Source organism: Neocloeon triangulifer, unplaced genomic scaffold, assembly GCF_031216515.1.
Source record: "Neocloeon triangulifer isolate White Clay Creek 2 clone unplaced genomic scaffold, ASM3121651v1 ptg000003l, whole genome shotgun sequence".
NCBI lineage: Eukaryota > Metazoa > Arthropoda > Insecta > Ephemeroptera > Baetidae > Neocloeon > Neocloeon triangulifer.
Window position 1 is genome coordinate 4,287,248 of NW_026775546.1, and position 25,444 is coordinate 4,312,691.

A 25,444-nucleotide genomic window follows, 5' to 3' on the forward strand; every position below is an offset into this window, starting at 1 on the left:
AATAGAAGCGAGGCGGCCATTTGCGATGCACGGCCATTGTGTGTGTGGGTTCAAAAAGAAGACGGCGGTGTGGTGGTTTGCGCTTTGGACCAAGTTTTAGTTAAAAATTCTGGTGATGACTGTTTTTTTATGATTTTCCACGCGCCGTGAAGCATCGTGCTTGCCGAGCCACCAGTAAGTATGCGCCCCATCGCGCGGCGCGACCCGGAAAATCGGGAAAATTGCTTTCGGGAAATTGCAGATTGCCGTGTGTGGGTGACCCTTCGCTTTTCCGTGTCACCGACCCCCCGGGTTTCGCGTAAGAGTCCGTCCAGGTCGCTGTCACTGAGCAGCAGAGTTGTGTTTTGACACTGGAGAGCAAATTTTCAGAGCTCGGAGGCCGAATTCGCGAAAAAACGGGCGCGCCGAGGCTTTTCCGGTGCGGTTTGCGGGGGTTGATGAGGAAAAAATGGCAGCCGTCTAGACGAGGGACCCTTCGGCTAATATGGGAAATGCTGTCGTGTGAATTGTCATTGACATTATTTGAACGTTTTCGTAGGGTCGACCCGAGCTCTCAGGTCTGGCGAACAGATGTTTGATCAGGGTTGAACGAACTGCAGTCAAGTTCATGTTATACATTTTGCTACATAAACGCGTGGGACTTTTTGCAAAATCCAGCAAAATCTATATTTTTTTTTTAATTTCGAAAATTTTATTGCTAAAAAGTTTATTTTTAAGCTAACACGACAAAGTTGTTATAAATTGTGATAAAAATTGGGTCTTAAATTCCAAAATTTAAAAATGCGTATTTATAATATTGTTCTGACTGATTGTTTTGTTAATATTTTTGTCAATGCATTTCAAAATATTAAACTTATCCTGCAAATACTCTTAAACTTAATATATATTTATTCGAACAAACCAGAAACTTCTGTTCTTCTATTTAACATTATTATTAATGCAAAAAATTATTTTCGTTAAAAAAGAAAACCCATTTGGCGGTTTCTTGTGATTAACAGCCTTTTCCAAGCTTGACGTGTTTTACTTACGCAAATTTGGCTTATCATAACTGGCGCGAGACCTAATTATAAAAATGAAATTATGTCATAAATTCCAATCTCTGACTCACTTCCTCTCAAGCATTTAATTTATTATCTTATTTGGTGGCGATAAAGAGCACGGTGTTGTCGTTTTCATTTTTGCCACAATTAAAAATAGCTGTACATAAAAGTATACATTTAATTAAGAGATTTCTGTTCGTAGCTCTACAGCAGGAAAAACTTCATTTAAATAATAAAGATTTTAGCATTGATTTTAAAACAAAAACTCATTGAGTAATTCATTTTCCAAAATTTATTTATCTTTGTATTACTTTGCAGAATAATAACTCGTTAACAAAATTTGGTATCAATATATTTAATGATTAATATAATTTATATAATCAGAAAGCATCAGATAGAAATTTTCCTTCTCTCGGAAGTTGATTTCATGTTGCAATTCAAGCGGGCCACAGGGGCCTTGGGGCCGAACAACGGGACCCACCCGGGGCCAAATTTTCAGGTTGAACGAGTCGGGAATGCGGAGGAAAACGCGCTCCGGCTGCTGGTCCCGTTAGTCGAGCATTTTCACAGCACCACCTCGTTTGCAGTAGAAAGTCGCTCAAAATACATGAATGTGTGTGAGTGCGCGCGGCCAAGTTCGTTGAACTCGTCGGTCTCGGCGTTCGCGCGGCTCTTGGTGGGAAATTTAGGCGACGAGAAAATCGCTCCGAAAAGGAAATGCTGTGCAGGCAAACAGCGGTCCACGCGGTTTGGGGCCAACGGGTTTATTTTGGAAAAGGAGAACACCAGCCGAGTGAGAGAAGACGCGACCGACAGACTAGAATATTATAGAGAGCGCGAGAAAGAAAGAAATTCAGCCGCGTTTACGCCCACGGCATTCATTGATTTTTCATTCGGCGGTGCTAATCAGCATGCTTATCGCGCCGGCATTTCACAAATAATGATCCTTTTTTTATTACGTCGTTTTTTTTCTCATTTGTCCGCACTTCGGAAGTGAGACGGAAGTAATTCGGAGCAAAATATTATTCGACGGAGCAGTTTTGAGCACCGTTCCGAAAAGGAGAAAATTTTCTGCACGGCTGCCACTTTCATACCTCAAATGTGACGTTAATGAGCGCGAAATTCGTTAAAGCGCTAACAGAAAGGCCAAAAGAAATCAGTATTTCATGTAAAATCTATCTTCACATATATATATATTTGAACTTTGTTAAAATAGACATTCCAAATTTGATTAAAATTAAAATATTTGAATAAGTATTACCCATCTATGAGACGTTTTCTTAGACTAGACTAAAAATTTAATTTATTTTTTCAGGAAAGAAAGAAGCGATTCAAAATGAACGAGAGCAATGGGCGACAGCAGCTGTGCCTCAAGTGGAACAACCACTATCACGCAATCCAGTACAACTTTGAGACTCTCTTGCAGACAGAAGACTTCGCCGATGTCACCCTGGCCACTGAAGGCCAACACATCAGAGCACACAAAATCGTGCTCAGTTCCTGTAGTCCCCTTTTTCAGGTGCGCTGAAATATTTTTTAATGGATTGATTCAATTTTCAAATTTGTCTCTTTTATTTTTTCCGTTGTCATCATTCATTATGGATTAAAATTTATTAACACAGAAATTAAAAATTCTAATTGTGGTGTTTTCATAATATTTTGCTCCGTATTTAGGAATTAATTACCTAAGAAGAATGAGCATATATCGTAAATTAAATTCTTGACTGTTTCTCTATATATTTTCCACGCATCACACATCCTTAAATTTAATTATGATTCTGATTTTTTTCTAATCCAGCCATGCAAATAGAATTGAAAAATTAAAATTTATTATTTAAAACTATAAATCTTTAATTTTGCAGAGCTTGCTGAGGCATACGGAAAAAGACACCATCATCATCCTTCCGTCAATCAGCTATGCAGAGCTCAAAGCCATCATTGTGTACATGTATCGAGGCGAGGTCAACATCGCTCAAGACGACCTGCCCTCGCTGCTCAAGGCTGCCGAGAACCTGCAGGTGCGCGGCCTCTCAGACCCTGCAACTGAAAAAAGCAAACCTTCTGCTAGCGCGCCTGCAACGTCTTCAGCAGGAACATCAGAATCGGCCGCCGCAGCCTTGTTGGCGTCGCCATCGTCTAGTCCGGCCAAGCGGGAGCTGAGCACCCGAGAACCCAGTCCCGTTGCCAGCAAGCGCAAAAAGAAAACGAGCAGGGCGGCCTCGGTGGACAGCGCAAATGATAGCGCAGACAGTTCTGTCTCTGAGTCACCAGACGTGCCGTCTAAAAAGGAGCAGGATGATGACGACGATGATGACACGGCTGCTGCTGCGGCAGAAGACAAGAGGACGGAACTGGGCTTGATGATGGAGCCTATGGCAGAGGAGTACGATGACGATGTGTCGGGGGATGAAATGATCGAAGAGGCGGACGAGGCTGATGTCAAACCAGGACCCTCGCACAGAGGCCTTTCTCATAGTGAGTTTCCTGTTAGAATTTTGATTTGACTTTGTGCATGTTATTTTCAAGATGCAGCAGCAAATTTAAGAAAATGTGTATTATTATTGTAACATGATCCTTAACTTAAACATTTTGTCAGTATCTCAAAGATTTAAAATGATGGATCGATCTAATATTTTTGTTATTTTTGCATATTCTACTGTTAACTCAATTAATTTAGTGGAATGCTGCTGCTATCTTATTTAACAATATTAACGCATGCACATGCGTAGACACGGCTTCCCTCGACATATCAGGCCATTATTATCATTTTTGCCCAACGACAATTTTTTTTTTTACAAAATTTTGTAGCATAAATTTCCCGCTGCCCTTAAGTCCTATTTTTGAGTGACCCGTTTGGTGACATTGTGCGTGCAATTGAAGGTTTTCCTGGTTGGGCGTCGGCGAGTAGCAGAGGCTCAATACCGGACGTCAGCATCTCGGCTGTGGGAGGCAACCTGGACTCAAGCGCCGCGTCAGCCGACGGCAGAGGTAGGACGACGCTTTCGGTGTTTAGCATGCCCCCTCCCGCCTCCCCCCTGCTGCCTACCCCCACATGGCGACCACTCGCCCATGTACATATAAATACTATGAGGAAATTCAATGCGTAACCACCCGGGTGGCGGGTCTTTTATTTTCAACATTTATTTTTTCTGGCTTTCAAATATCAACCTTACTCCTGATTAGACAAAGATATACAAAATGTATTAATGCTCCCCTTGGTCCCAACTTGGTTTCTCTGTGTTGCATGTCCCTCCTCATTCAAAAATTGCGAGCATGAGACAAGATTTGATGTGTCTGTCTGTGGTGCATGTTGTTCCTCTTAACTGTCTTGCTGCTCTCACACACCACCGCTGACCGAGGCGAATCACAAGAAAACCAAATACGAACGAAACCGTTGAATATCTTGACGAAGGGCAGCAAATAGTTATTTTAAAAGAGCTTCGCAAACTCGAACATTTAAGAAAATCGCTAAAACGTAAACCGGCGCGAATCGAAAAGCACATGACAGAGGGTGCGCTGAGAAATTTAAACAGAAATTGGCCTGAAATCGTTTGAGGGAGCCCGTGGGCTTGAAATTAATCCTCGCAATCTTAACCGTGGGTCTGCCGCATCTTTTTCGATTTGAATGTCACATAAATTAAATAAATACCAATTAAAATAAAATTTAAATTAAAAGAAAAAAAAAACGGTGAAACGCATTCTAAAGCCCGTCTCTGGCTGTTGCAGACTATTACGAGGACGAGGACAGCTTGTGGGCTCCCCTATCAAACAGTCAAGGCCAAACAGGCGCGTCGGCAGCCGGTGGCCGATCACTCGGCAAAAAGCGCAACGGCATTTTCCCGTGCGCGCAGTGCGGTCGGACGTACATGCGGAAAGACTCGCTGCGCCGGCACCTCATGTGGGAGTGCGGCAAGGAGCCGCAATTCCAGTGCCCTTACTGTCCGCAGCGCTCAAAACGCAAAGCCCACCATGACCGCCACATATTTCGCCTTCACAAGGACAAGCTCGGGTTGGCGCCGGACGCCGACGAGTCGGCCATGAACCTCGGGCCGCGACTCATCACGCCCACGGTCACCATTGAGCCTGTGAACTCGTCGAAAAACGACGACGACGATGACGACGAGTTTGACTAGACACTCGCAAAACTCACGAACTCCTATACTCGCGCGTTCGGTCAAACACAATAAATGATAATTTTTCGCGTGGTGAGCGACGCTTCACTTCCTACAGCTCGCAATCGATTGTTGTCGCGGGGCCAAAAAACGTTGAACTGTTGGACCAGAGGAAGAGACTCTGTTGCTTTTGAATCTCGGTTTTCAGTTTTGGAGCTGCTCGCCACAGGATTGTTTTTTCTATGTGCAAGTTGAGTCGGCTTTGTTTCTCTTTGTGTCGGCAGCTTCCATAAGACCCTATCGCTAATTGGGCATGGTTGATTTATTTCATTAGATGGGTAAAATAAAAATCACCTAATTGAATTTTCAATCATCTCAACCAACCTGTGGTTGAAGAATTTCCTATCGAGGGATCAGAGGTTTTTGGCTTTCCTAAATTTGTCAGCAGTCGGAAAGCTGGCGTCATTATCAAACCTATTTTTTACTCACTTGGTTACTTGTAATTATAGTCAAATCTATGAAATATTGTTAAAGATTCTCTCTACATAAGAAAATTTGAAAGACTAGACATACTAATTTAGTCATTTTTACGAATGAATCAAAAGAAAAATAATCAATTGACTTATAAGAAGCGCTGCTCAAAATTAGCATGCAAAACGAGCGTCAGTTACAGTTGTTGATAATTATTAGCAAGTACAAAGATCCTCCTACGCAGCAAGTGCCAAACTAATAAACAAAGCATCGCTCACCACGACGATGTTGATAACCACTCGGAACTAAGCCATGATTAACTGTATTAAGTTTGTGAGCCGCAATGAACGCGAACAAACCAACCGAAGGCAAAAACTCGCTTCTTCAGACCTATGAAATTGCAAAACTGTGAGGCTGATATAAAATTAGATTTAAGAAAGAAAACGGCACGCGCTCCAAAGTTGTCTTGTTCTTCGCGTGCCACCCACCGGTTTTTGGCGCTGGGTCTGCCAGAAATCACACGGACACATTTGCGCTGAAGCGGAAGTTCATAGTGCGCTGGCTCGAAAGTGACGTTCGTGCGATAGTGAGAAGACTCGAGCGACGAGAGAAATTATTAAAAAGAAAAAATTATTTGAAAGAGAAAAATGTTAAGGTTGACTCGCGCTCCTCAACGCTGGTCTTGACTTAAGAGTAAATCACAATGAGAGAGCTGTATATACAACTACCTGATGATCTAATTTATTAATAAAAGCGATGCCATGAACTCGAGATTTGTTACTGAATAACGGATGACTAAATTTGATAAGCACCGAAAGAGCGGAAATAAAGACTAATGATATTGAGCAAAAGTTAACGAAGGTGTTTTCAATCATGAAAAGTCGTCGACAACTATTCAGATAGAAACAATTATCTTTACAGGTAAATGATATCTATCTTATATTTTTATTGGTCATCATTTTTAAGCAAAATCTTAATTTTAGATTATTCTTGGAGAGGGGACATATATTTCATTCTTCTGAACCATTAATTTCAGGAATTAATTTAAATCAGTTTGTCAACAATCGCCTCGCTCAAGTAGAACACCAATTTAACTCTCTTGTTATTCTTTTGGACGTCGCTCACTCATTTTTCCAAGTCTAACGATCTGCAAGCTGGCAAAAATAAAATGGAAGCATCCCCAACCGCATTATTTTCCACTAACCGGTCTCAGTTGATCAGAATTATTTATTTGATTTCAAATGTAAAATTCACATCTCCAAAGCATCTTTGATTTCTTTCTCATTCTTTTCCTTTACATTTATTTCACAATTCAATTTTCGGTTCCACCGGCTGATCTGATTTTCAGATCGCGAATGTGAAACCGAACCTTCGTTTATCGATTATTAATTTGGCATTAATTTTATACATTATATTATTTTCCTTTATTTTGGGTTTGATGTTTGTTTTGTTTTTGCTATTTTTGCAGAGGCGGACGAGGAGGCCGCGTGGTACGCCACCAACAACTCGTCGTTGCTGCACCCCGCGTCGTCCTCGTTTTTCAATTCGCTGTGGGCCAACGAGCCGGGCTCGTTCACGTGTCCGCAGTGCAATCGCAATTACAAGCGAAAGAGCTCGCTGAGCAACCACATGCGGTGGGAGTGCGGCAAAGACCCGCAGTTTCAGTGCCCCTACTGCCCGCAGCGCAGCAAGCAGAAAATGCACATAATCCGGCACGTGAACCGCCGACACCGCGACCTGCAGATCGCCGAGAACCTGCAGCAGTTCATCTCGCCCGAGGTCAAACTCAAAACCGAGTACCCCGCCTCCTACAACTGACTCTTTAGGCGTCAAACGCCTGCCGCCCCCGACGCCCCCACGCGCAGTACAACTGCGGAGGCGGCCCCGCGGCTCAGCCGACGCGGCCCCTTCTCTTGTTCTCTCTCTCTATCAATTATCAGAACCGCTTGAATTCATCCGAGTGTTAATAATTAATCTTCCTTCTTTGTTTCTCTTTTGGACGAATCTTGTAAAAGAGTTTCTCTCGATTTATTATGTGACGACGAAATCAAACGAAAACACCTCGACTAGTTATCAAATTGTGTTCTGCGAGGAGGCTTCCGCCGACCGTTGCCCCGCCGGGCCGATTTGATATTTTTACTGTAGCGCCGTCTCTCTGCGGAGACCAGAGGCCAATTTTTTGTTAGAAATTTTGGGCGAATCAAAACGGATGTTCCTTTGACACATAAACGCCTCTTTCAGGGCAATCGGCTCGCGGGAGTCTTTGCTCCTCGCGTCAGAGCACAACAACTATTTTTAGAGCAACGATATTTATATATACATATTATTATTATTTGCAAAAAGTTTGAATCGAAAGAAAAGGAATGATTCTTGTTGAATGGCGATTGAGTAATAGTTTCCTGTAGGGTGGGTTCAAAGGTCACACCAAAGCTGCCCTTACGATGAAAATAATGTCTAAATAATTATATTTAATCAATCGATTAATGAGGCCCAACCTTGATGTTGAAAACTTTGAGTGAATCAAAAGGAATTAATGTTCATTTAGGCCAAAGACTGACTGGAAACAATCAAGATTTTTCCTTCTACACAAAGTGCCTTCCGAGACGGAACGAAAATAAGATAGCTTTAACGGTAGTGTCGCGTCTTCCTCTTCTCTGTGCTAAAATTGTTGGAAATAAATTTTACCAAATTTTAATTAAACGTCCCTCGGAGGATTTTTATAGTATTATTGTAAAGGCGCCAATGCAAAGAACGGAGCTTAGCTTTTGAAAGCCGATTTGTCTCTCTGTTTATTACGAAAAGTCAGTGGTGCTGCTAGTTTTTTTGCGGACTTTTACGTTGGGCCTAATGTTAGATGTTATCCGAATGAATGAAGATCATTAGTTCTTAAGCTGGAAATTACTATTGTCAATGGTGATCCGTAAAAGTGGTGTACAATTTTTTTTATAATCATTTATAAAGTGACTCTCTTATCAGAGTGGAAGCAACGATTATTATGTTGGATTAAGCAGGGTCTCTGCGCTGAAGGGACGCACACGATTATTTTTATTTGTAGCCGAATGCACAAGCGATTATATATCTATTTACTGGAAAGTATCACACAAAATTCACCCTTTTTATCCGAGTCCATACTAATAAATACCCCCGCTCTCAAACGAAATGGATTATTTGATAGATAATATTATTTAATCGGTTTTTGCATAGACGGTAATTATATATCTTTTGCATTTTTTCCCACACGTCAGCTGTTACGTTATCAAACAAATGTCACTTGATCTGCCTCCTATTGTAGAACGAAAGCGTTTTGAAAAAATGCTGCCGAATTCGACTCCATCGACGACTATGTGACAATAAAACTATATTAGCGCACGTTAAAGCATTGAAAGTGACGTAAATCGTAATGAAGTACATACACACGAACACATTATTTACTATTTATGTACTGTGTATTTATATATCACAGCCTCATCGCTGAAGCAAATAAATAAAAACGAGAATAATTTTCTATTCTACAACTTGTTTTGTTTTCTTTTGAGTTTATATTTTTACTTTTAAACACCCCGACGAAACAAAATCCGACTCCGGCCGCTTTCGGTGGGCAAACACGCCGCGTCTGCTAACACAGAGCACTCTCACCCATAGATTAATTTGTACTTTGGCTTGATTAGAACCCTTTAATATGGCCAAGCAATCAATCACACTCTTACCATTGTCTAGCCCTGCTGACTTAAATCAATTAGATGCCGCCGCTGATGCTGATGCTTTTCCCTTGATTCTCGTTACGTTTTCACACACTGTACAAATTCCCCAACCCAACTTGACCTCCCATCATTCCACTCATTTGCTTATATTCTCCTGAACTCTTTTGCTTTTCCAATTTATTGGGTCGTTTTTTTCATCAAGGTGATTAACTTTTCAAAATTAATCTACCAAGTCTTGTCTTCATGTCTGAAAATTTAATCAAATTCAAATGTTTGCAATTTATTAAAAAAGAATTACTTCCACCTTTAAAATTTTTAACTCTCTGACAAAGCACACAATCCCTAAAGCTTACCAAAACTGTAATTCCCCTGAATGTTGAGTCCACCGCTTTCCCCAGAGCAAGTAAAATCCGCCCCCAGGTGACAACCTCAAGTGCAATCATGAACGCAATTGTGTTGACGGTTGGCCTGAGCCTGACTAATTCATGTGCTTTGCAGGCGGCGGCGCCGCGGTCGACCTCTATTCCAAGATCCTGTCCGTGTGGGCGCCACCCGCCGGCGGCGCCGCGTCGACGGCGGCGGCGGGCTCGGCGCGGCGCGCCTCGGACTCGTCGCCGACGGCCAGCAGCTCGCCCCTGCTGGAGAAGGGGGGCGCGTACGCGTGCCCCCGGTGCGGCAACTCGTACGCCAGGCCGCACAGCCTCAACCGCCACCTGCGCTTCGAGTGCGGCGTCGAGCCCCAGTTCGAGTGCCCCATTTGCCACAAGAAGTCCAAACACAAGCACAACCTCATGCTCCACATGAGGACACACCTCAAGTGATAAACGACCCCCGCGCCTTCTCGCCCCCTGTGCCCCGAACCACCCTCGAAAAACAGATCCGATTTCCGGCTCAAAAGTTTCTCTTCCGGGAATAACGGCAAATTTGAGCGGGACAATCTTCACAATTTAAACGAAAATCTTTTCATCTTATTTTAAAATTCTTACAGAAAAAAAATGGGATATTAATTTTGGTAATTTAGTTAATGATTATCAGAATGGACTACTGAATTAGATTGAATTGATTATTTTTGTACTTTCAAAGCAAATTTATATTAATTCAATTGTCCCGCCCAAATCCATTTAGCAAGATTATACAAGAGAGAAAACGTGCCCCTTTTATAAAAGATACAGACCATCCAAGCCACCCACCCAACCAACTACCCACACACACGAAACACATACAATGAACATTGTTGTTACATAGTAGGGGACAAACGAGAAGTTTAAAAGTAACGATGATATATACAAAGCTCTTGATTTCGTTGCGTTGAAACTGGTTTTGAAACACTGTGATTGAGTACTATACGAGAGAGAACTTTTTCAAAATAATTCAGCAGACGAGTGATTCCAAGTAACGTTTAAAAAAAATCACTTAACACACGCGATGCAAGATGATGTAAAAATTACAAAATGATGCGATTCATATTATATTATATATAATTATATACCTCAATACCAAAAAAAGGAAGAAACAAAATGCAAAAACAAAATGAGAAACACGCAGTATACGTTTTTATACCATGGCTGTTCTATCAAATAGGATTGGCCGACGAGACACTAATAATGCAGATCACAAACAAAACAGGCTCTAAGCGAGAAAATATATTTAACAGACATTTTTTATAGTTTTTTAATCGATAGGCAGACCAATAATTGACTCTTAATACCGTGTTGAAATTTGTATACTTTGTTTTTGCAGCCAAGCCGGAAAATTCGGCCGTTCTTTTTGTAAATGATAAAAATAAAATTCCGGGAAACAACGAGAATGCAAAATAATCAGGGTTTATAAAAACAATAAATATTATCAATGGCCGAATTTTGCGGTTGGATTTCCAAACGGGATATATTTTACAGGAAGCAGAAAATGAACACACAAACTAAACGAAAACAAACACAGTACCTCAAACAAATCAGGTGAAGCCGTAATTTTTTAATGTGGAATCTATATTAGCGATCAATTGAAAATTGCCATAGAGTAACAATAATTGATAAACAACAAACAATTTTTTACAGCAGCAGTGATACCTCCAAATACCTCCGATGAAATATTTTTTAATTAGTTTTCTTATTGTTTATGATAACTCAGTATTATTTCTACACTACACATTTGATCATATTTTTTTTTTTAATTATTTTTTCCTCGATTATTCTCACGACAAGATGATTAGCAAAATTATTCACGCTGGTTGGAGCTTAAACTTTGCAGTGATTAGCAAACAGAAATTCTTCTAATTGAGCGATGAGTGATTGTGCAAAAGATTTTTAGCGCCATAAAATTTTCTTTCCGGCCGACTATCCATGCAAAAATTTAAAACCTGAATGAGAATTGATAAAAAAAAAGCACCGGTTGCGAGTTTCTTTTTGACGACTCCGTTCCTACGCCATTCATTGATAAGTCTTTACAATTAGCGAATTGATTATGTAATTACATTGTATTCGTAATTTTAAGCGGTAATAAGATGGATTCTCTTTCCCAAGAAATTTAAAAGCGGGTTTCTTGGATTTTTAGTCAGACAAACCAAAGGATAAAACTTTTAATCGATCTTCTTTTTCAAGGTAGAGAGAAATTAACAGAAAAAAATATAGTATTAGAAAAGACATATCAAAATTTGCATTTAACATTGAATTATTTATGACAAGGTACCGTAATTTTTGCTTAAGTATGCAACAAAAACTAAAGAAATTTTACCTAGAAGATTTGATCTCAAGAATTACTCATAAAATTCGTCAACTCTACCTTATTATGTATTTGATCTCATCAGACTGGTGAAATTGGGTCTAATTACATAAACCAGACGTCGCGAAACTCATCTTTTATTAAACACAAAGAGAATCCATAGATTTATATTTATACAATACGAAAAAGGAAACCCAACTTAGTGGAGTGCGAGGACCGCGGAAAATGTTGCGAATAAAACCTTGAGACACACAATTAACTCCTTGTGATATGTAAATAATATTGCGAAACACAAACAAACACATTAAAATACACACAATAGAAGAAAACACTAAACACACTCACACACTGTGTATCAGTTTAACATTAGTGAGAACGTGCGGATTAGAAACTGAGGATAAGTACTATTATGATTATTGTTGCAAATTAATACTATCTCGCTGATGCGGATCCGATGTCAGAAAGAAGGTTGAGTTATTTTTCACCTTTTATAGTGAGAAAATGTAACTATGAAATTTTCACCCGGCCCGGTCCATTCGCGCCAATCGGTCGACGAACGAAAAAATTTTACACTTTTAAATCAAGAGGCAGCTGGATTGCCACAATATTGGATCAATTTATATTTTTAGCGAATATACTGCTGAGGCGTGCAATGGACCTCGGCGACACTTTTCGGAAGTGCGAAAAAGAAGAAGAGCATTGTATTGTTGTAGAGTGACCTTACCGTAAATATATATACATTAAAAATTGTGTACACAAACACGAGAGTTTTTAAGTTTTAAGGGAATGATCTATCGTCTAATTACGTCACGGAGGAATGTATTTAAAATTGCAACAAAGGAAAAAACTTGGGACTGAAAAAGTGAGATTATCAAAAACGGATTTCGGTGTGATATATATTTCGGATAAAAAAAAAGAAAGGAAGAAAGAAAATGCTCTCTTGGAACGAGTCAGAGAAAAAGCACAGTTATAAATTTATGTACCCCTAATATATCGTTTGCAACTGCTTTTATTATGTGATTGGATAGGTGATTTTTACAAAGTCTGCACTTACTTTTTAATTGGATATAGCTACCGTACTGACTCTTTTAACATACTGTTAGCATATATAATTGGCCGCCAATTTTACATTTCATTCAAATTTGCTGTGAAAAAGGTTTTGCAAAACTAATTTGCTAGCAATAATTTTGCGCCAGCAAAAATCGGCTGTACAGTCTTTGTATACCGTACGATGCAAATAGAGTTGAGCAAACCTTGTCTAATCTTATTTGAAATGGTATTCCTATCGTAGTGATATCTATCATTGTAATTGAGAAAACCCGATTATACTGTAAAATGGATTTTCCCACCCGCTGTTTAATTACTTTGGACGGGTTGGAAAGCTGGAAGAAATATATAATATACAAAGAGGAATTGTATAGCGAATAAAAATAAATCAGCGACTGATGTGATCGGAATAAGAATTGTAAGATATAAGGACGACGATTTGCCAAATCAAAATCGTGGAAAGAACGTGGCTCGTGATTCAAACGCAGATTGTTAAATGTTTAATTAATGAAGGGGAATGCTGGCGTAATAACTCGATAATCAGACAAAAGCGATTTTCTATTTAAGAGGTTTAGGCGTTACTTGACAAGAAAAACTGTAGTAGTGAGTCGAGACATATAAAGAGAACCTTTTAGTGCATATCATTGATGGAGGAGCGACGAGGAGAACAGAGTTATTTTGATGATGATCAGCATTATGTGATAGTTGAACTTGAGAAGCCATATTATTGTATAACTCAACAGGAAAAAATCGAAAACAACGCGCGATATTTCAGACAAAATAAAACGATGACAAAACAATCCGCCTGTTTGATTTTCCATTCAAAACTCCTTTTTCTATTGAGAGCAGCAAATTTTTAAAACATTTGAATTTTTCAAACTGATCTGAAAATGATCGAGTTGCATGATTTTTACTTATTTTTATCAAAAGGCATTTTAAGTATAATGGAAAAATAATTGCATATTTCAAAACTTTTAGGTTCAGTTCTGCGCCACTGTTTGAAGGCGATGGAGTCCCTGCCCGCGACCTTGGTCTCGACCCTGGCCATCCGGGGTCTGGGGCCACCGTTTCCCTGCCACCGGTGCGGCCGCTTGTACAACCACAAGTGCAACCTGATGCGCCACCTGCGACTTGAGTGCGGCGTCCACCCCCGATTCGAGTGCATGTGGTGCACCAAAAAGTTCAAGCACCGACACCATTTGCGAGACCACCAACGCACCCATTTGCACCACGACGTCAAGGTCGAACCGAGCACCCTCGGCGGGGTCACGGACTCACCCCTGCCACCGTAACTTTGTGCCAAATATATGCCGGAATTTTTAAAATATAGTTGATGGTCTTCAGGTTGGGGGAGGAAAGTTAATTTCATTCGAGTGGGGCAAGTTTTTGATCAACTTATGATTTTGTGATAGTAATTACTCAAAGTAAGTTTTTAAATTGATAATTAATGTGCCAATTTAAAAAAAAGGTCAAAATTTTGTTTACTTGTAGAGGAAAGTTACTTAATTTTGGTAATCATTCCGCTTAATTTTGTGCTCCTTGTTGTGAGGGAAAATCTCTGGTCAGTGTATATTGCCAGTATACTATTTAAGTAAGAAATTCCGATTAGCGATTAGATTTAAAAATAATGCAAAGTATTTATTATACACAAAAATCAACTTCTACGGAGAAACTCGCGCCTTTTGCACGGATGGAAGAGAATTAATGAATACAATTTCTATTTACGAAACAGCTAGCAATATATTTTGATTGGAGGCTGTTGTTGCTTTTCCAGCCGTCGAAAGGGCCGTTCCAAGGTGATATTGTATTTTAGCGGGCGGCCCTGAAAGGCGCGCATTCGAGGTTCCCAGCCAATCAAACACACGGGTCAGTATAAAATATGAAAAAGTGTAATTAATTAGTTAAAAGGTGGGAACGGGCATGTTGTAGACGACGCACAAGACTATATCGAAACACAATAATAATAGGAGACTGAAGTGTTGTCTCCCTGCAATGTGCTCGATTTCCGCCACCAGTAAACCCAATTGACATAGTAATTGCCATAGTTATTTTTACAGTGAGACTAATCGTATTGAAATTCCATAATTTTAATTGATTTATTTCTGTGCTCAAGCATAGTGGTATTTATCTATTTATTTATAGTGATTTGATTGAAATTGTAATCAATCGCTAATTGTCGAGCCACACTACTTTTTAGCTCAGGTAGCTCCTGATTAAGAAAAGCATTTTTGGTGTTGCTTTTTGTTGTTGTTGAAAGTGTTTCGTGAGTCTTCAGATGTTGCATTTTAAGAAAGAGAGCTTGAAAAAGAAGTTGTATGGCGTTCGCCATTCTTATCTATTCCAATCAAATACGTTCTCATTGATTGTCGTGTGTGTTTTCCAGGAAGCTCTCAAAGTTTGTGCTCAATCTCATTATTTATAGTGCCAAATTAGGATTAAAAAATCAATCATGTTTTCCTCAACTGTTTTCCGCGCACAAACTCTATAATACACTTCTTAAAAACTTCACACATTGAAAAAGTACAAAATGATGCATTTAATTGTGAAAGATAGCAAACCGAAACGTATATAAATCTTCCGCCCTGCCAAAATAAAATAGCAGAAAAATCTGAGCAGTTAGTTGAAAGCTGGTGCAATTTTTACAATCGTCCGAACTGTTAGCTTCACAATTTGCCATAAGGCATTACATTGTCTCAGGGAGATGGTGAATGACTGAAGTTAAAAGACAGAATATTTTACATTGTATTTTCTCTAACTAAGCGATACTTATAACATAGAAAGCGTTTTAGAAAAAAATTCAGGAAACTTTGATGCTGTGTGTGTTCAACTTATTGATGTTCAAAATCAAATTACCCTAAAATTCATTTTAATTTGAGTTTCAAACTGTAATTTGTTTAAATTTTAGGCCAAAGAATATTATGTGAATATGATTCACTTCATATTTTTTTTCCAAAATATTATTACCAGTTTTTTCGTCTTGTATTTTTATGCCCCAAAACTGTTGATACTGCCGCAATCATTATACAATAAAATCTTAAAAATTATAAGAGTTTTTTTTTTGCTCATCACTTTTAGAATCAATATACCGACAAAAATGTTACAAAATAATAATTGTAAGAGGAAAGAATGGATAGATCAATAATTTTTGTTTTAATAATAATAGTTCCTTAAAAAAAAAACATGTGTGCACAAGTTAGACAACGTGCTCGGCACTCACGTCACCCGGGTTGCGTGTGACGAATACGGCAGGCGTTTAGGAGACGCCAATTTGGATTGTCGCGCCACCATACTTGGAAACAATATTCACCGTTGCCAAGCAACAAACAAACGTTAAAAATTAAAATCCACTATTTTTGAAGCGACGAAAGTCAAATTTTAAAGATGCCGATCGTTTTGAAAGAATATTCGTGGCACCAAAACACTGAAAACGTCCTGTTGAAGGTTAAAACAGGTTACATTCAGCCCTCAGCAAAGAGCTGCACCGTTTTAATTACTTCCCAGTATTTGAAGGTGCGTTATGAATTTTCAGAGATTGAAAAAAGGTTGCTTCGTGCGGCACATTAATTTTTAGTAAAACATATTTTTTTAATTTTGATATTATTATTTTTTTACTGATTATTATTTTTTTTTCATAGAACGTCCTTCATGTTTACATTTTTTAATTAAATATCGTTAATTTTAATTCAGTTCAGCCTACCACCGTTCATCTTTGAGCTGTTCCTGTCGGAAAAGATAAAAGTTGACGACGTGAAAGTGACGTATGGAAGCAATCATGTGACTTTCACGCTTCCAAAAGAGGACACAGGCAAAGAGTGGACGACCATAGAGACTGTTGGACTGGACAAAGAAAAGAAGCAAAAGTGGCGAAGTGATGCTGAACTTGAGCAGCATGAGTGGCACAAAAATCGAGATGAAGCCAAACAAAGTAAGCAGCAAAACTTTAATTTAATTTTTAATTATAATTAATTACCTATGCAGAGCACAATGAGAAACTCATTAAGAAAAATGTCGAGCACCAGATTGAGGAGAAGGAGGCGAACAGACTGAGGATCGAAAGGTTGAAAAAGGAGATTGTGAGACAGGCCTTGGAGGACACCCTGCAGTGGAAACAAACTTTACCTGCAGATAATCAAGTATGAGAAATAAATTATAAATTTCTCAATTTTTAATCATAACTTGATAATTAAAAAAAAGGTTGCCAAATCTGTTGAAAAAATTAAAAGTGTTGAAGTGGCTGTGGAGGCCGTTCAAGAAATCTTTGAAGAAGAAACTGATCCTGAGGAGCCGTTTGAGTTTTCAGTTGCTTTTACACCAAGAGTGTTTCCCACGCCTAAAAGGGAGTCTCACAAGCCTATGGAGGATAAGGTTTTTAAAATTTGACAAATATTATTTCCTGTTTTTAAATTTAAAATTTTTCAAGTGGAAACTTCAAAGAGAAGAGGCCATGAAACTTGTGGGCTGTGGACCGGAAGTTGTGGAAAAAGCAGAGCCTGGTTGGTTGTATGATAAAGCAAGGTTAATAATAATAATAATTTTTGCCTATTTTTTTTATTAATGAAACTTTTTAATTTTTTTATCATTTTCTAGGGAACTAGTTCAAGATAGGAAGTATCAAGGAGCAGCTGCCCTGGCCAGCCATGCTCTTGGTGCGTGCCCTTCACACGCGGGGCTCCGCCTCGTCCTGGCCGTGGCTTATCTGCACTTGGGCCACTGGTATCAGGCCATCGAGTGCAGCAGTCGAGCCATCGAACAAGAGGGAATCGAGGCCGAAATCAAGGCCAAACTCATCGTGGTCAGAGGGGCGGCCTTGCTGAGGAGCGGACGAGAACAAGAAGGCAAGGAGGAGATCAAGATCGGCCTTAACAAGTGTAAAGACGTGGATGATAAGCTGTTGGCTCATCTTCTAAAAGATTTGAAGTTTGACTAAAAACAAGAATTTTAATTTTAATTGAGCTTTATATCAAAATAGAAACAAATATTATTGTATCAGCTCGTCACTCTTACTAAAACAGAAAATGTAAATAAAATAGTAAAAAATTAAAATAAACTTGCTTTAAAAAATTTCATTTATTACTAATTTATTATACGTTCAAAGTTTAAAACAATCTGTTTGAAACATGAATAAATTTAAATGAGAGATTTATCGCGAATATTGGTAAAAATCTTTAATAAAATTACGTAAAATTAACTGCCGGACCGTACTATTTGTACACAAACCGTTTGTGACACAAAGCACAAAGCCATGATATATGTGAGAAATCTCAAGTTTCCCAACCCCTAATTTGTAAGCAGAACTTGCAGCTGAATTCACCTAAAAAATCTCTGCTCAGTCAGTGCTGAAATTTAAATGGAGACCAAAAACCTAACAGTTCGCAATTTTACCTTTTTAATTAATTTTCGTGAACTTCAAAGCAATAGAGAGCTTTTCCCCTCCCGCGCAAGGACGCAAAAGATCGTGTCAGATCGAGTGTAAAACCAATACCAACATTACAAATTTAGATGCAATGTTTATTTTTATGATTTTACTACATTTTAAACTGATTTTTATTTTTTTGATTTACTAAAATGACAGAATAATACAAAATTTCTACATTTGTGATAATTGTTACAATAATGCTAATAATGTGAAAGCCGGCATTTCAAGCAAATAGTGAGTTTAGTTGCTACGACTGGTCCATGTTTTTGTTCTTCGAAGACAAAACAACAAAATAAACAAGCAGGTTTCTCTTTTGTCATTGCGCTTTTTGGGCTTTTTTGAATTAAAACCTGTTTGTGAGGAGAAATATCCGATTATTAATACTTTTCTATATTTACCTACGTAATCCTCTTGAAGAAAAAGGCAAGTATTGACAAATAAAATTGCTTATTTACTAAAATTTTAATGGTGAATTTTTAAACAGATGGCAAACGATACAATCTTTTAGTAAAGTTTGGCCCCCAAACACAAACCAAAATGCGAAGAAAACGCTTTCTCCTGGTATTTTCGACGCTTCTTTTGATCCTGGGCTATGTGTTATTCTGGCGCCACTCCGAGGAGGAGTCTCACGTCGAAATAGCAGCAGATGGACAAGACTTTGCAAACTTGGTCAAAGACGACGACTTTCCGGACATTCCGAACACAACTTTGACGCCGACGACCACGGAAGAACATCATCCAGGCCTTCCACAAGCCTTGGAAATTTTCATTATCATGACCAATATGAAGACTCGAAGCAATTTAGGACCCAATTTCCACCGCTTCTTCACTTCTCTGACTGAGTTTGCATCAAAACCGATAAACCTGCACATCATTTGCGACCAAGACTCAAAAAAATACCTGACTAGTTACTCAAATTCGACTGATTTTTTCCAATCAAAAGTTCCTATCAAGGTATAAGAAAAATATTAATTTTGTATGTACAAAAAACTAATTGGTAAATGTTGGTAAAATGTTTCAGCTTCTTTACTACAATGCAAAAGAATCTTTTGAAAAGGCTCGGGACGTTGTTATGGCAATGAAGCCTCACTTCAGCAGCGCCTCCGGTAGTTACTACAGTGACGATTTGTTTTTTCTCTCTCTCGGCCTTCATCAAATTTCTTCACTCAACCAAGTTTTGCTGCTGGACATCGACATCCAGTTTCGGGCTGATGTGGTCTTGCTTTTCCAATTTTTTGAGCTTTTCAACGACGATCAGATGTTCGGACTGGCCCCTGAACTCTCACCTGTCTACAAACACGTCCTTTACAAATACCTGAACAAGTTGAAGGAAAATCCACAAAAGGTTAGTGCACAATTATTTCTGTAGTTAAAATTTTAATTTTAATCAATACTTTTTACTTCGTATTTTTATAATTAATTTGATTTAAAAAGTAATGATTGCATATAAGAAAAAGAAACAAGAAGTGCAACCCCATAATTATTCTTAATCTCTAATTTTTCTTATCATTAAATTCAAAAGAAATCTTGGCAAAAGATTCCAATTTATGGGGACATAATTTATTTTTTATATTCACATTTTTTTTTAATTTGCAAAGTGATGTTAAATTTATTTTAAAAAATTCAATAGATTGGAGAACCTGATATTGAAGATGGTTACTCCGGCTTCAACAGCGGGGTCGTTTTACTCGACTTGGAGAAAATGCGCCTCTCTGCGTTTTATGAAACTCTCGTGTCGACCGACAGTGTCAACGAGTTGTCCGTTGAGTTCGAATTCAAAGGCCATTTGGGCGACCAAGACTTTTTCACATTGATGGGGATCAAGAGTCCAGAGCTGATTTTCAAATTGCCCTGTGCGTGGAACAGACAAATGTGTCAGTGGTGGCGCGAGCACGGTTATGCCGACGTTTTCGACCGGTACTTTGCTTGCGAGGGAAAAGTGAAAATTTATCACGCAAACTGCAATTCAAGCATTCCACAGAAATGAATTTTTCATTTTCTTGCAAGAAACACAGTGTTAAATGTGTTGTGATATATTATATTGCATTTTCTACAGACTTTATTGACTGCTGTCAATTATTTGAGATTAACTGTTCGGAGAATCTCATTTACAAAGTTTAATATTTTTAACTTCTGCATAATTAAGTTTTAAATCTAGTCGAGGTGAAGAGAGTGTAATTAAAAATGTGCAATTTTAGTGATCGTCAATTTTATTATATATCCAACGAGTGACTATTTATTTACAAAATGTGCAGCGAAAAGTGCAAAAATGACTTGTATACCTGGAGATCATGGTGCCAACTAATGATATAAATTAAGACAAAATATCAGTTCTTAATTATTTTGTTACAAGATTAAAATTACAAATTAACAACACAAACGTTTTGTTCCACAATTATATCCACTAGACTAGTTTTGTTAAATTATTTCATACAAATTTGGTTTACTTAGCTGATGACTGACAAAAAATAACCATACTAAATAGTGACTTTTTTGCAGATTAAATTAATTAACATTTCCCTGTCTGACTTCTTCTTAATTTGTTGACGAAATTCAAAGACGACCAACTGAGATCTCTGGAACACAGCCCATCCTGATTTTCTTCTACAATATTAATTTTAGCCAGCGTTTCTGAAACAAATACACACACAAATTTAAATTTATCATTCAAGTTGGCGTTATTTGTAACATTTTTTTTATTTAAATTGCTTCAATATTTAAATTTTTATGATATTTTATATGATGTCCAAAATAATAGTCAAAATATAAATTTTTAGGTGAGATTATAAAACTGTTCAAATAAATAATAATACACTACAAACTAATTTTCATACATGGGCAGAGCGCAATTTGCGCTCTGCGATCTGCGCTCGCGCTCTGCGCTCATGAGCGCGAGCGCAGAGCGCGATCGCACGATTTTCAAAATCGTGAGCGCGAGCGCAGAGCGCGAGCGCATTGGTCGCTGAGCGCAGCGCTCAATTGCGCTCATTTTGCGCTCAAACCAAAAGTAAAAATTCCCGAATTTGATCAAAAATTGTAATGAAAAACAGTGTTTTTATACCAAAAACTTCAAAACTGATCCCAATTTTGGTGATTTAACTTCAACTTTATCATTTCCAATTGCCGATGTATTTTTTGTTATATTAAAAAATTGTCTTAAAAGTCGCATTTTTCTTCGGATAAAAATATTTTTGAGCGCAACGCGTGAGCGCAAGACTTTTTAAAAATTTGAGCGCGAGCGCAGAGCGCGAGCGCAACATTTTCAAAATCTTGAGCGCGAGCGCAGAGCGCGAGCGCACTGTTGCCAGTGATCGCGAGCGCGAGCGCGAGCGCAAAATTGTTGAGCGCACCCATGTATGCTAATTTTGCATTTAAATTTTCAACTTAACGATAACTAACAATTTGAGAATATAAAATTTTTAAATTATAATTAATAATTAAACCATAAAATTAGTATTAAAATTTACCTCTTTGTTGCGAGTAGAATGTGTCGATGAACTGGGTAGCAACTTGCTGAAGCTCGGAAAATTCTGCGGGGTGGATTCCGAAATGGTTGACCAGCGAGTGCACAATCCACGGCTCGACTTGCTTGTCGCACTTCTGCCCGAAGCAGATTTTCCGCACGGCCTTTGACTTTTCCGCACACACCAACATGTTTCGTCTCTTCCGCTTTCAACACTAGTGAAGGGTTGAGCAGCGCGCGGCCGCTTTTTAAACCCCCCTTCCGCCGCACGCCCCTCGCCGTGTCCCGCCCCTCGGACGGCCCATCAATAACGACCGCCGAAAAAATCTCGATTCCGCACAACCGGTCGGGCGAAAGTGATTTTTCATATTTTTCCCCGAGTCGCCAAAACAAAACGCCCGCCGGGGTTGAAATGTCGTCGACAACCCTCGGCCTCATTTTCATAAAAAAATATACTTGCATGTGTTACGAATATAATTCTAGGAATTAATGGGCCGGAATCAAATCGGAGGTGTGAGGAGTTATTCCTATTTCGAGTGCCTGCGTGAATAATTTTTTTCAAGCGCTCTCGATTTTGTATAAAGAGGCAGACGATAAAATGAGACAGCTGCGAATTAACGACAGAGATGCAGTTTGTCGCGATTAGCACGTGCGTGAAAGTCTCTGCACTTTTATGGATTGGAATCGTTACACACATGGTTGTTTCATATTTTCTAATTTTCCATATGACTGCCTCTATTTTCTCAAATTAAAAAAAAAAAAACTGCACTTTTGGAAGTAAATTTTTTTCAAATACAAAATTGACTTGAATCTTCAATTATAATAAAATTAAAATTTTGCTCAAATTTTTGTTTACTAGTTAAAAAAGCTACATAACAATATCAATTGGAAAAATTCATTCTTAAATGCATATCTGTAACTAAAACTAAGAAATATTTATTAGAATATTGTAGTGTTTGGATTTTAATTTGGCTTTCACCGACAAGATTTTTTAGTACTTTTTAGTGGACCTTGAATTTTAAAGGTTTAACTTTTTGGAATAAATATCAAATTCGATTTAATTAAATAATTAACGTTGAAGTAAAACTAAATTAAAAATATTTTTGAAATTTACATTTAATTTTTTCTCCTTTGAAAAAAATGGTATCTTGTTTTTCCAATTTTCTTAAATTTTCATGTCATTTACAAATTGACTCCACAAAGATAATTGATCAATTCCATTAATTTTAATCATTAAGTTCTTGAATAAAATTATTTGAAATTCACCCTTATCACTTAGCTATATTTTGTTCTCTTTAAACTTCAATCTATCCAACAACAGTCAATTTCGACTTTCAAATTGGCAGCTGCTTTGTGCTTTGTCAAACAAATAAAACATTCCCGCTGCTGCCTTATATATTCGTTTGAATGCGCAAAAGCCAAAATCACGAATGGGTGCTGCTCTGTTATTTACCTTTTCCGATTGAATAAGAACGCCGCACACGCGCTTTTTATTATTTATAATAAAATAATAATAATCTCTGGTAGGGAGCATTTTATGAAATCGAGACCGCACGTCGAGTCGGCTCGATGGGTAGTAATAAGCGACGATTGGGCCTCTGCGTGATGATAATTACCGATTAAGTTGCACAAAACATGTGTTCCGAAGAACGAATAAGCAGCCGGACAAAGCGAGACGGAAAGCAGAGGCGGGTGGGTTATGAGGGCTGCGGTTTCTGTCTGTGTGATTAATTATAATGCAGGACCACAACTATAATTTGACTCTTGGGTGCAGCGTCAAATATTCAGCTGCTGCAAATTGAATATAAGCAAAAAAGGGAAATCACAGAGCTTATATTATAATTAAATTTTTCAAATCCTTGGACTGAAAAAATTTATATTTTTATTACAAAAAAGTATTTATTTTTAGTAACTTGAGTTTTGAATATTATTTACTGTGGAATAAAGCAAATAAAGGTTAATATTTTTAACAATATTTCGCATTACAATATTTAATAATTTGAATAGTAAAAAAGCGTCCTAAATTTTTAATAAACATTTATTATCGATTAAAGAGAGATTAGTGCCCCAGCGACTACCTATTGTAATTTTTAGCTAAATTACTGATGCGAAAATAATTTATAAATAAAATCTGCTAGAGTTTTTGTTTCATCGTTTTTCTTAATAACATTTTTGTTTTTTACCTGGAAGAAAATTTAAACCAATTAACAACTCTCATGTTTATGTCATGTCCATCAGACAATTCAAAATTTTGTTAAAAAGAAAATCTGGAAATGTGCCAGAAAAAAGTTTAAATTAATTTTCATCAGATTTAAGCTGGATTTAACCAAATTATCCTTATTTTTCCATTGAATCCAGAATTTATCTATACACTTTAAAGGAAATATTTTTATCTTCAACTGAAGTTTATTTAAAAACTTCCACCGACAAAATCGCACATATCTCCCGCGTGCAGCCTTTTGGCCTCAGTCTATGTCTATAACCCCCAAAAGACCGCCCGTATCGCGCACACAAAATAGCAGTTGACGCTTTTTTTTCACTTTTTAATTTTAAAATTTGGCTGGCGCAGTTGATTGACAGGCATTACATGATGGACTGGCGCTGCGAGAGCAAAACTGAAAAGCCGAGATGCCACACGCTTTTCACAACAGTTTTTTCTACAAATCTAATTACGAAACGCGCGCCCCTTTTGTGCCGGCGCAGCAGCTGGAATAAATTTATTCTCTGCCGGTATGGGTAAAAAATAATATACAAACGCGGCGCTGCAGAAACAGGTCGGCGATAGAGAAGTTGCATAATGAATCAACTTTTGTAGTACCTGACGCGTCTCTGTGTTGACGTGATGAGATGAAAAATGCGGCTCTATGAGCGCGAAAACTGTCGCATCAATCTTCATTTTTTCCTGAACGTGCTTTGCAATTAACCCGTTTTTGTACTTTTGCGTTCGCTCGATGGTAAAAAGTTTACAGGGGCAATTTTTCAGTGCCAATTTTTCACATCTTGACAAGAAAAATTTCAAAAGTCTTAAAAAATATAACACAAAATTGGAAACTGTAAACTTGCGGCTGCAATGTAAAAAAAATTAAAAATTTTTATCCAACACGAAATCTAAAAATTTATTTTCATTGAACTTTCTTTGTGCTCTTAAAACATTTTTTTGCAAACAATTGAACATAAAATTTTGAATTTTTTTATTTCATATTAAATATTTTAAATTATACCTACAATTATTTTAAACCTTTTCCTTTGATTCAAAGGTATATCATTTAAATCCGGTTTTACTAAGTAGTGTAATTTTCGGTTTATTTGCATCGCCGACGGTCGTAATAAATGTCAAGAGATTTTGAGATCCGTGTCCTGTTCTGTGTGGAAACACGACTCTCATGAATATAAAGCGTGGCGAATCGTCGTTTTCGCGATAAAATTGGCAATGGAATATTAAAGGCATTGAAAAGAGCAACCCTTCCGCTCCTGTA

At 38.1% G+C, this 25,444-nt stretch overlaps 4 protein-coding genes across 9 annotated transcripts; 3 read left to right on the top strand and 1 right to left on the bottom strand.

Moving 5' to 3' along the window:
* The first annotated feature begins 16 nt into the window (after positions 1-16).
* Positions 17-16,087, top strand: LOC132193167 (longitudinals lacking protein, isoforms A/B/D/L-like). 5 transcript variants are annotated; one of them, XM_059613619.1, is made up of 5 exons: positions 17-174; positions 2,356-2,559; positions 2,903-3,515; positions 3,921-4,028; positions 14,068-16,087. In XM_059613619.1, the coding sequence occupies exons 2-5, from the start codon at positions 2,377-2,379 to the stop codon at positions 14,379-14,381; spliced, it is 1,218 nt and encodes a 405-aa protein (XP_059469602.1). In that variant the 5' UTR covers positions 17-174; positions 2,356-2,376; the 3' UTR covers positions 14,382-16,087. The 5 variants fall into 5 exon arrangements, with proteins under 5 accessions (XP_059469602.1, XP_059469601.1, XP_059469600.1 ...); XM_059613618.1 differs by lacking the exon at positions 14,068-16,087 and adding an exon at positions 9,823-13,899; XM_059613617.1 differs by lacking the exon at positions 14,068-16,087 and adding an exon at positions 7,092-9,138.
* Positions 16,088-16,470: 383 nt separating this feature from the next.
* On the top strand, positions 16,471-18,016 carry LOC132205682 (dynein axonemal assembly factor 4-like). The gene is made up of 6 exons (XM_059634928.1): positions 16,471-16,599; positions 16,777-17,014; positions 17,068-17,222; positions 17,284-17,454; positions 17,510-17,604; positions 17,677-18,016. Exons 1-6 carry the CDS (start codon positions 16,471-16,473, stop codon positions 18,014-18,016), a joined length of 1,128 nt encoding a protein of 375 aa, XP_059490911.1.
* Positions 18,017-18,783: 767 nt separating this feature from the next.
* LOC132205851 (xyloside xylosyltransferase 1-like) lies at positions 18,784-21,296 on the top strand. 2 transcript variants are annotated; one of them, XM_059635179.1, is made up of 4 exons: positions 18,784-18,932; positions 18,990-19,459; positions 19,527-19,850; positions 20,136-21,296. In XM_059635179.1, the coding sequence occupies exons 2-4, from the start codon at positions 19,043-19,045 to the stop codon at positions 20,490-20,492; spliced, it is 1,098 nt and encodes a 365-aa protein (XP_059491162.1). In that variant the 5' UTR covers positions 18,784-18,932; positions 18,990-19,042; the 3' UTR covers positions 20,493-21,296. The 2 variants fall into 2 exon arrangements, with proteins under 2 accessions (XP_059491162.1, XP_059491161.1); XM_059635178.1 differs by having other exon boundaries at positions 18,784-18,928; positions 20,136-21,294.
* LOC132205852 (uncharacterized) lies at positions 20,711-22,247 on the bottom strand. The gene is made up of 2 exons (XM_059635180.1): positions 21,973-22,247; positions 20,711-21,136 (listed from the first exon to the last, which is right to left on the bottom strand). Exons 1-2 carry the CDS (start codon positions 22,157-22,159, stop codon positions 21,015-21,017), a joined length of 309 nt encoding a protein of 102 aa, XP_059491163.1. The 5' UTR covers positions 22,160-22,247; the 3' UTR covers positions 20,711-21,014.
* Positions 22,248-25,444: the final 3,197 nt, after the last annotated feature.

What these genes read in the sequence shown, in the direction of transcription:
- LOC132205682 (XM_059634928.1), top strand. Translation starts at nt 16,471, where the DNA reads ATGCCGATCGTTTTGAAAGAATATTCGTGGCACCAAAACACTGAAAAC. An exon ending in TTACTTCCCAGTATTTGAAG is followed by an intron (nt 16,600 to 16,776) that starts GTGCGTTATGAA and finishes ATTTTAATTCAG; the next exon opens with TTCAGCCTACCACCGTTCAT. An exon ending in CTTTACCTGCAGATAATCAA is followed by an intron (nt 17,223 to 17,283) that starts GTATGAGAAATA and finishes ATTAAAAAAAAG; the next exon opens with GTTGCCAAATCTGTTGAAAA.
- LOC132205851 (XM_059635179.1), top strand. Translation starts at nt 19,043, where the DNA reads ATGCGAAGAAAACGCTTTCTCCTGGTATTTTCGACGCTTCTTTTGATC. An exon ending in AATCAAAAGTTCCTATCAAG is followed by an intron (nt 19,460 to 19,526) that starts GTATAAGAAAAA and finishes AAAATGTTTCAG; the next exon opens with CTTCTTTACTACAATGCAAA. An exon ending in TGAAGGAAAATCCACAAAAG is followed by an intron (nt 19,851 to 20,135) that starts GTTAGTGCACAA and finishes AAAATTCAATAG; the next exon opens with ATTGGAGAACCTGATATTGA.
- LOC132205852 (XM_059635180.1), bottom strand. Translation starts at nt 22,159, where the DNA reads ATGTTGGTGTGTGCGGAAAAGTCAAAGGCCGTGCGGAAAATCTGCTTC. An exon ending in ATTCTACTCGCAACAAAGAG is followed by an intron (nt 21,137 to 21,972) that starts GTAAATTTTAAT and finishes TATTTGTTTCAG; the next exon opens with AAACGCTGGCTAAAATTAAT.
- LOC132193167 (XM_059613616.1), top strand. Translation starts at nt 2,377, where the DNA reads ATGAACGAGAGCAATGGGCGACAGCAGCTGTGCCTCAAGTGGAACAAC. An exon ending in CCTGTAGTCCCCTTTTTCAG is followed by an intron (nt 2,560 to 2,902) that starts GTGCGCTGAAAT and finishes TTAATTTTGCAG; the next exon opens with AGCTTGCTGAGGCATACGGA. An exon ending in CGCGTCAGCCGACGGCAGAG is followed by an intron (nt 4,029 to 4,766) that starts GTAGGACGACGC and finishes TGGCTGTTGCAG; the next exon opens with ACTATTACGAGGACGAGGAC.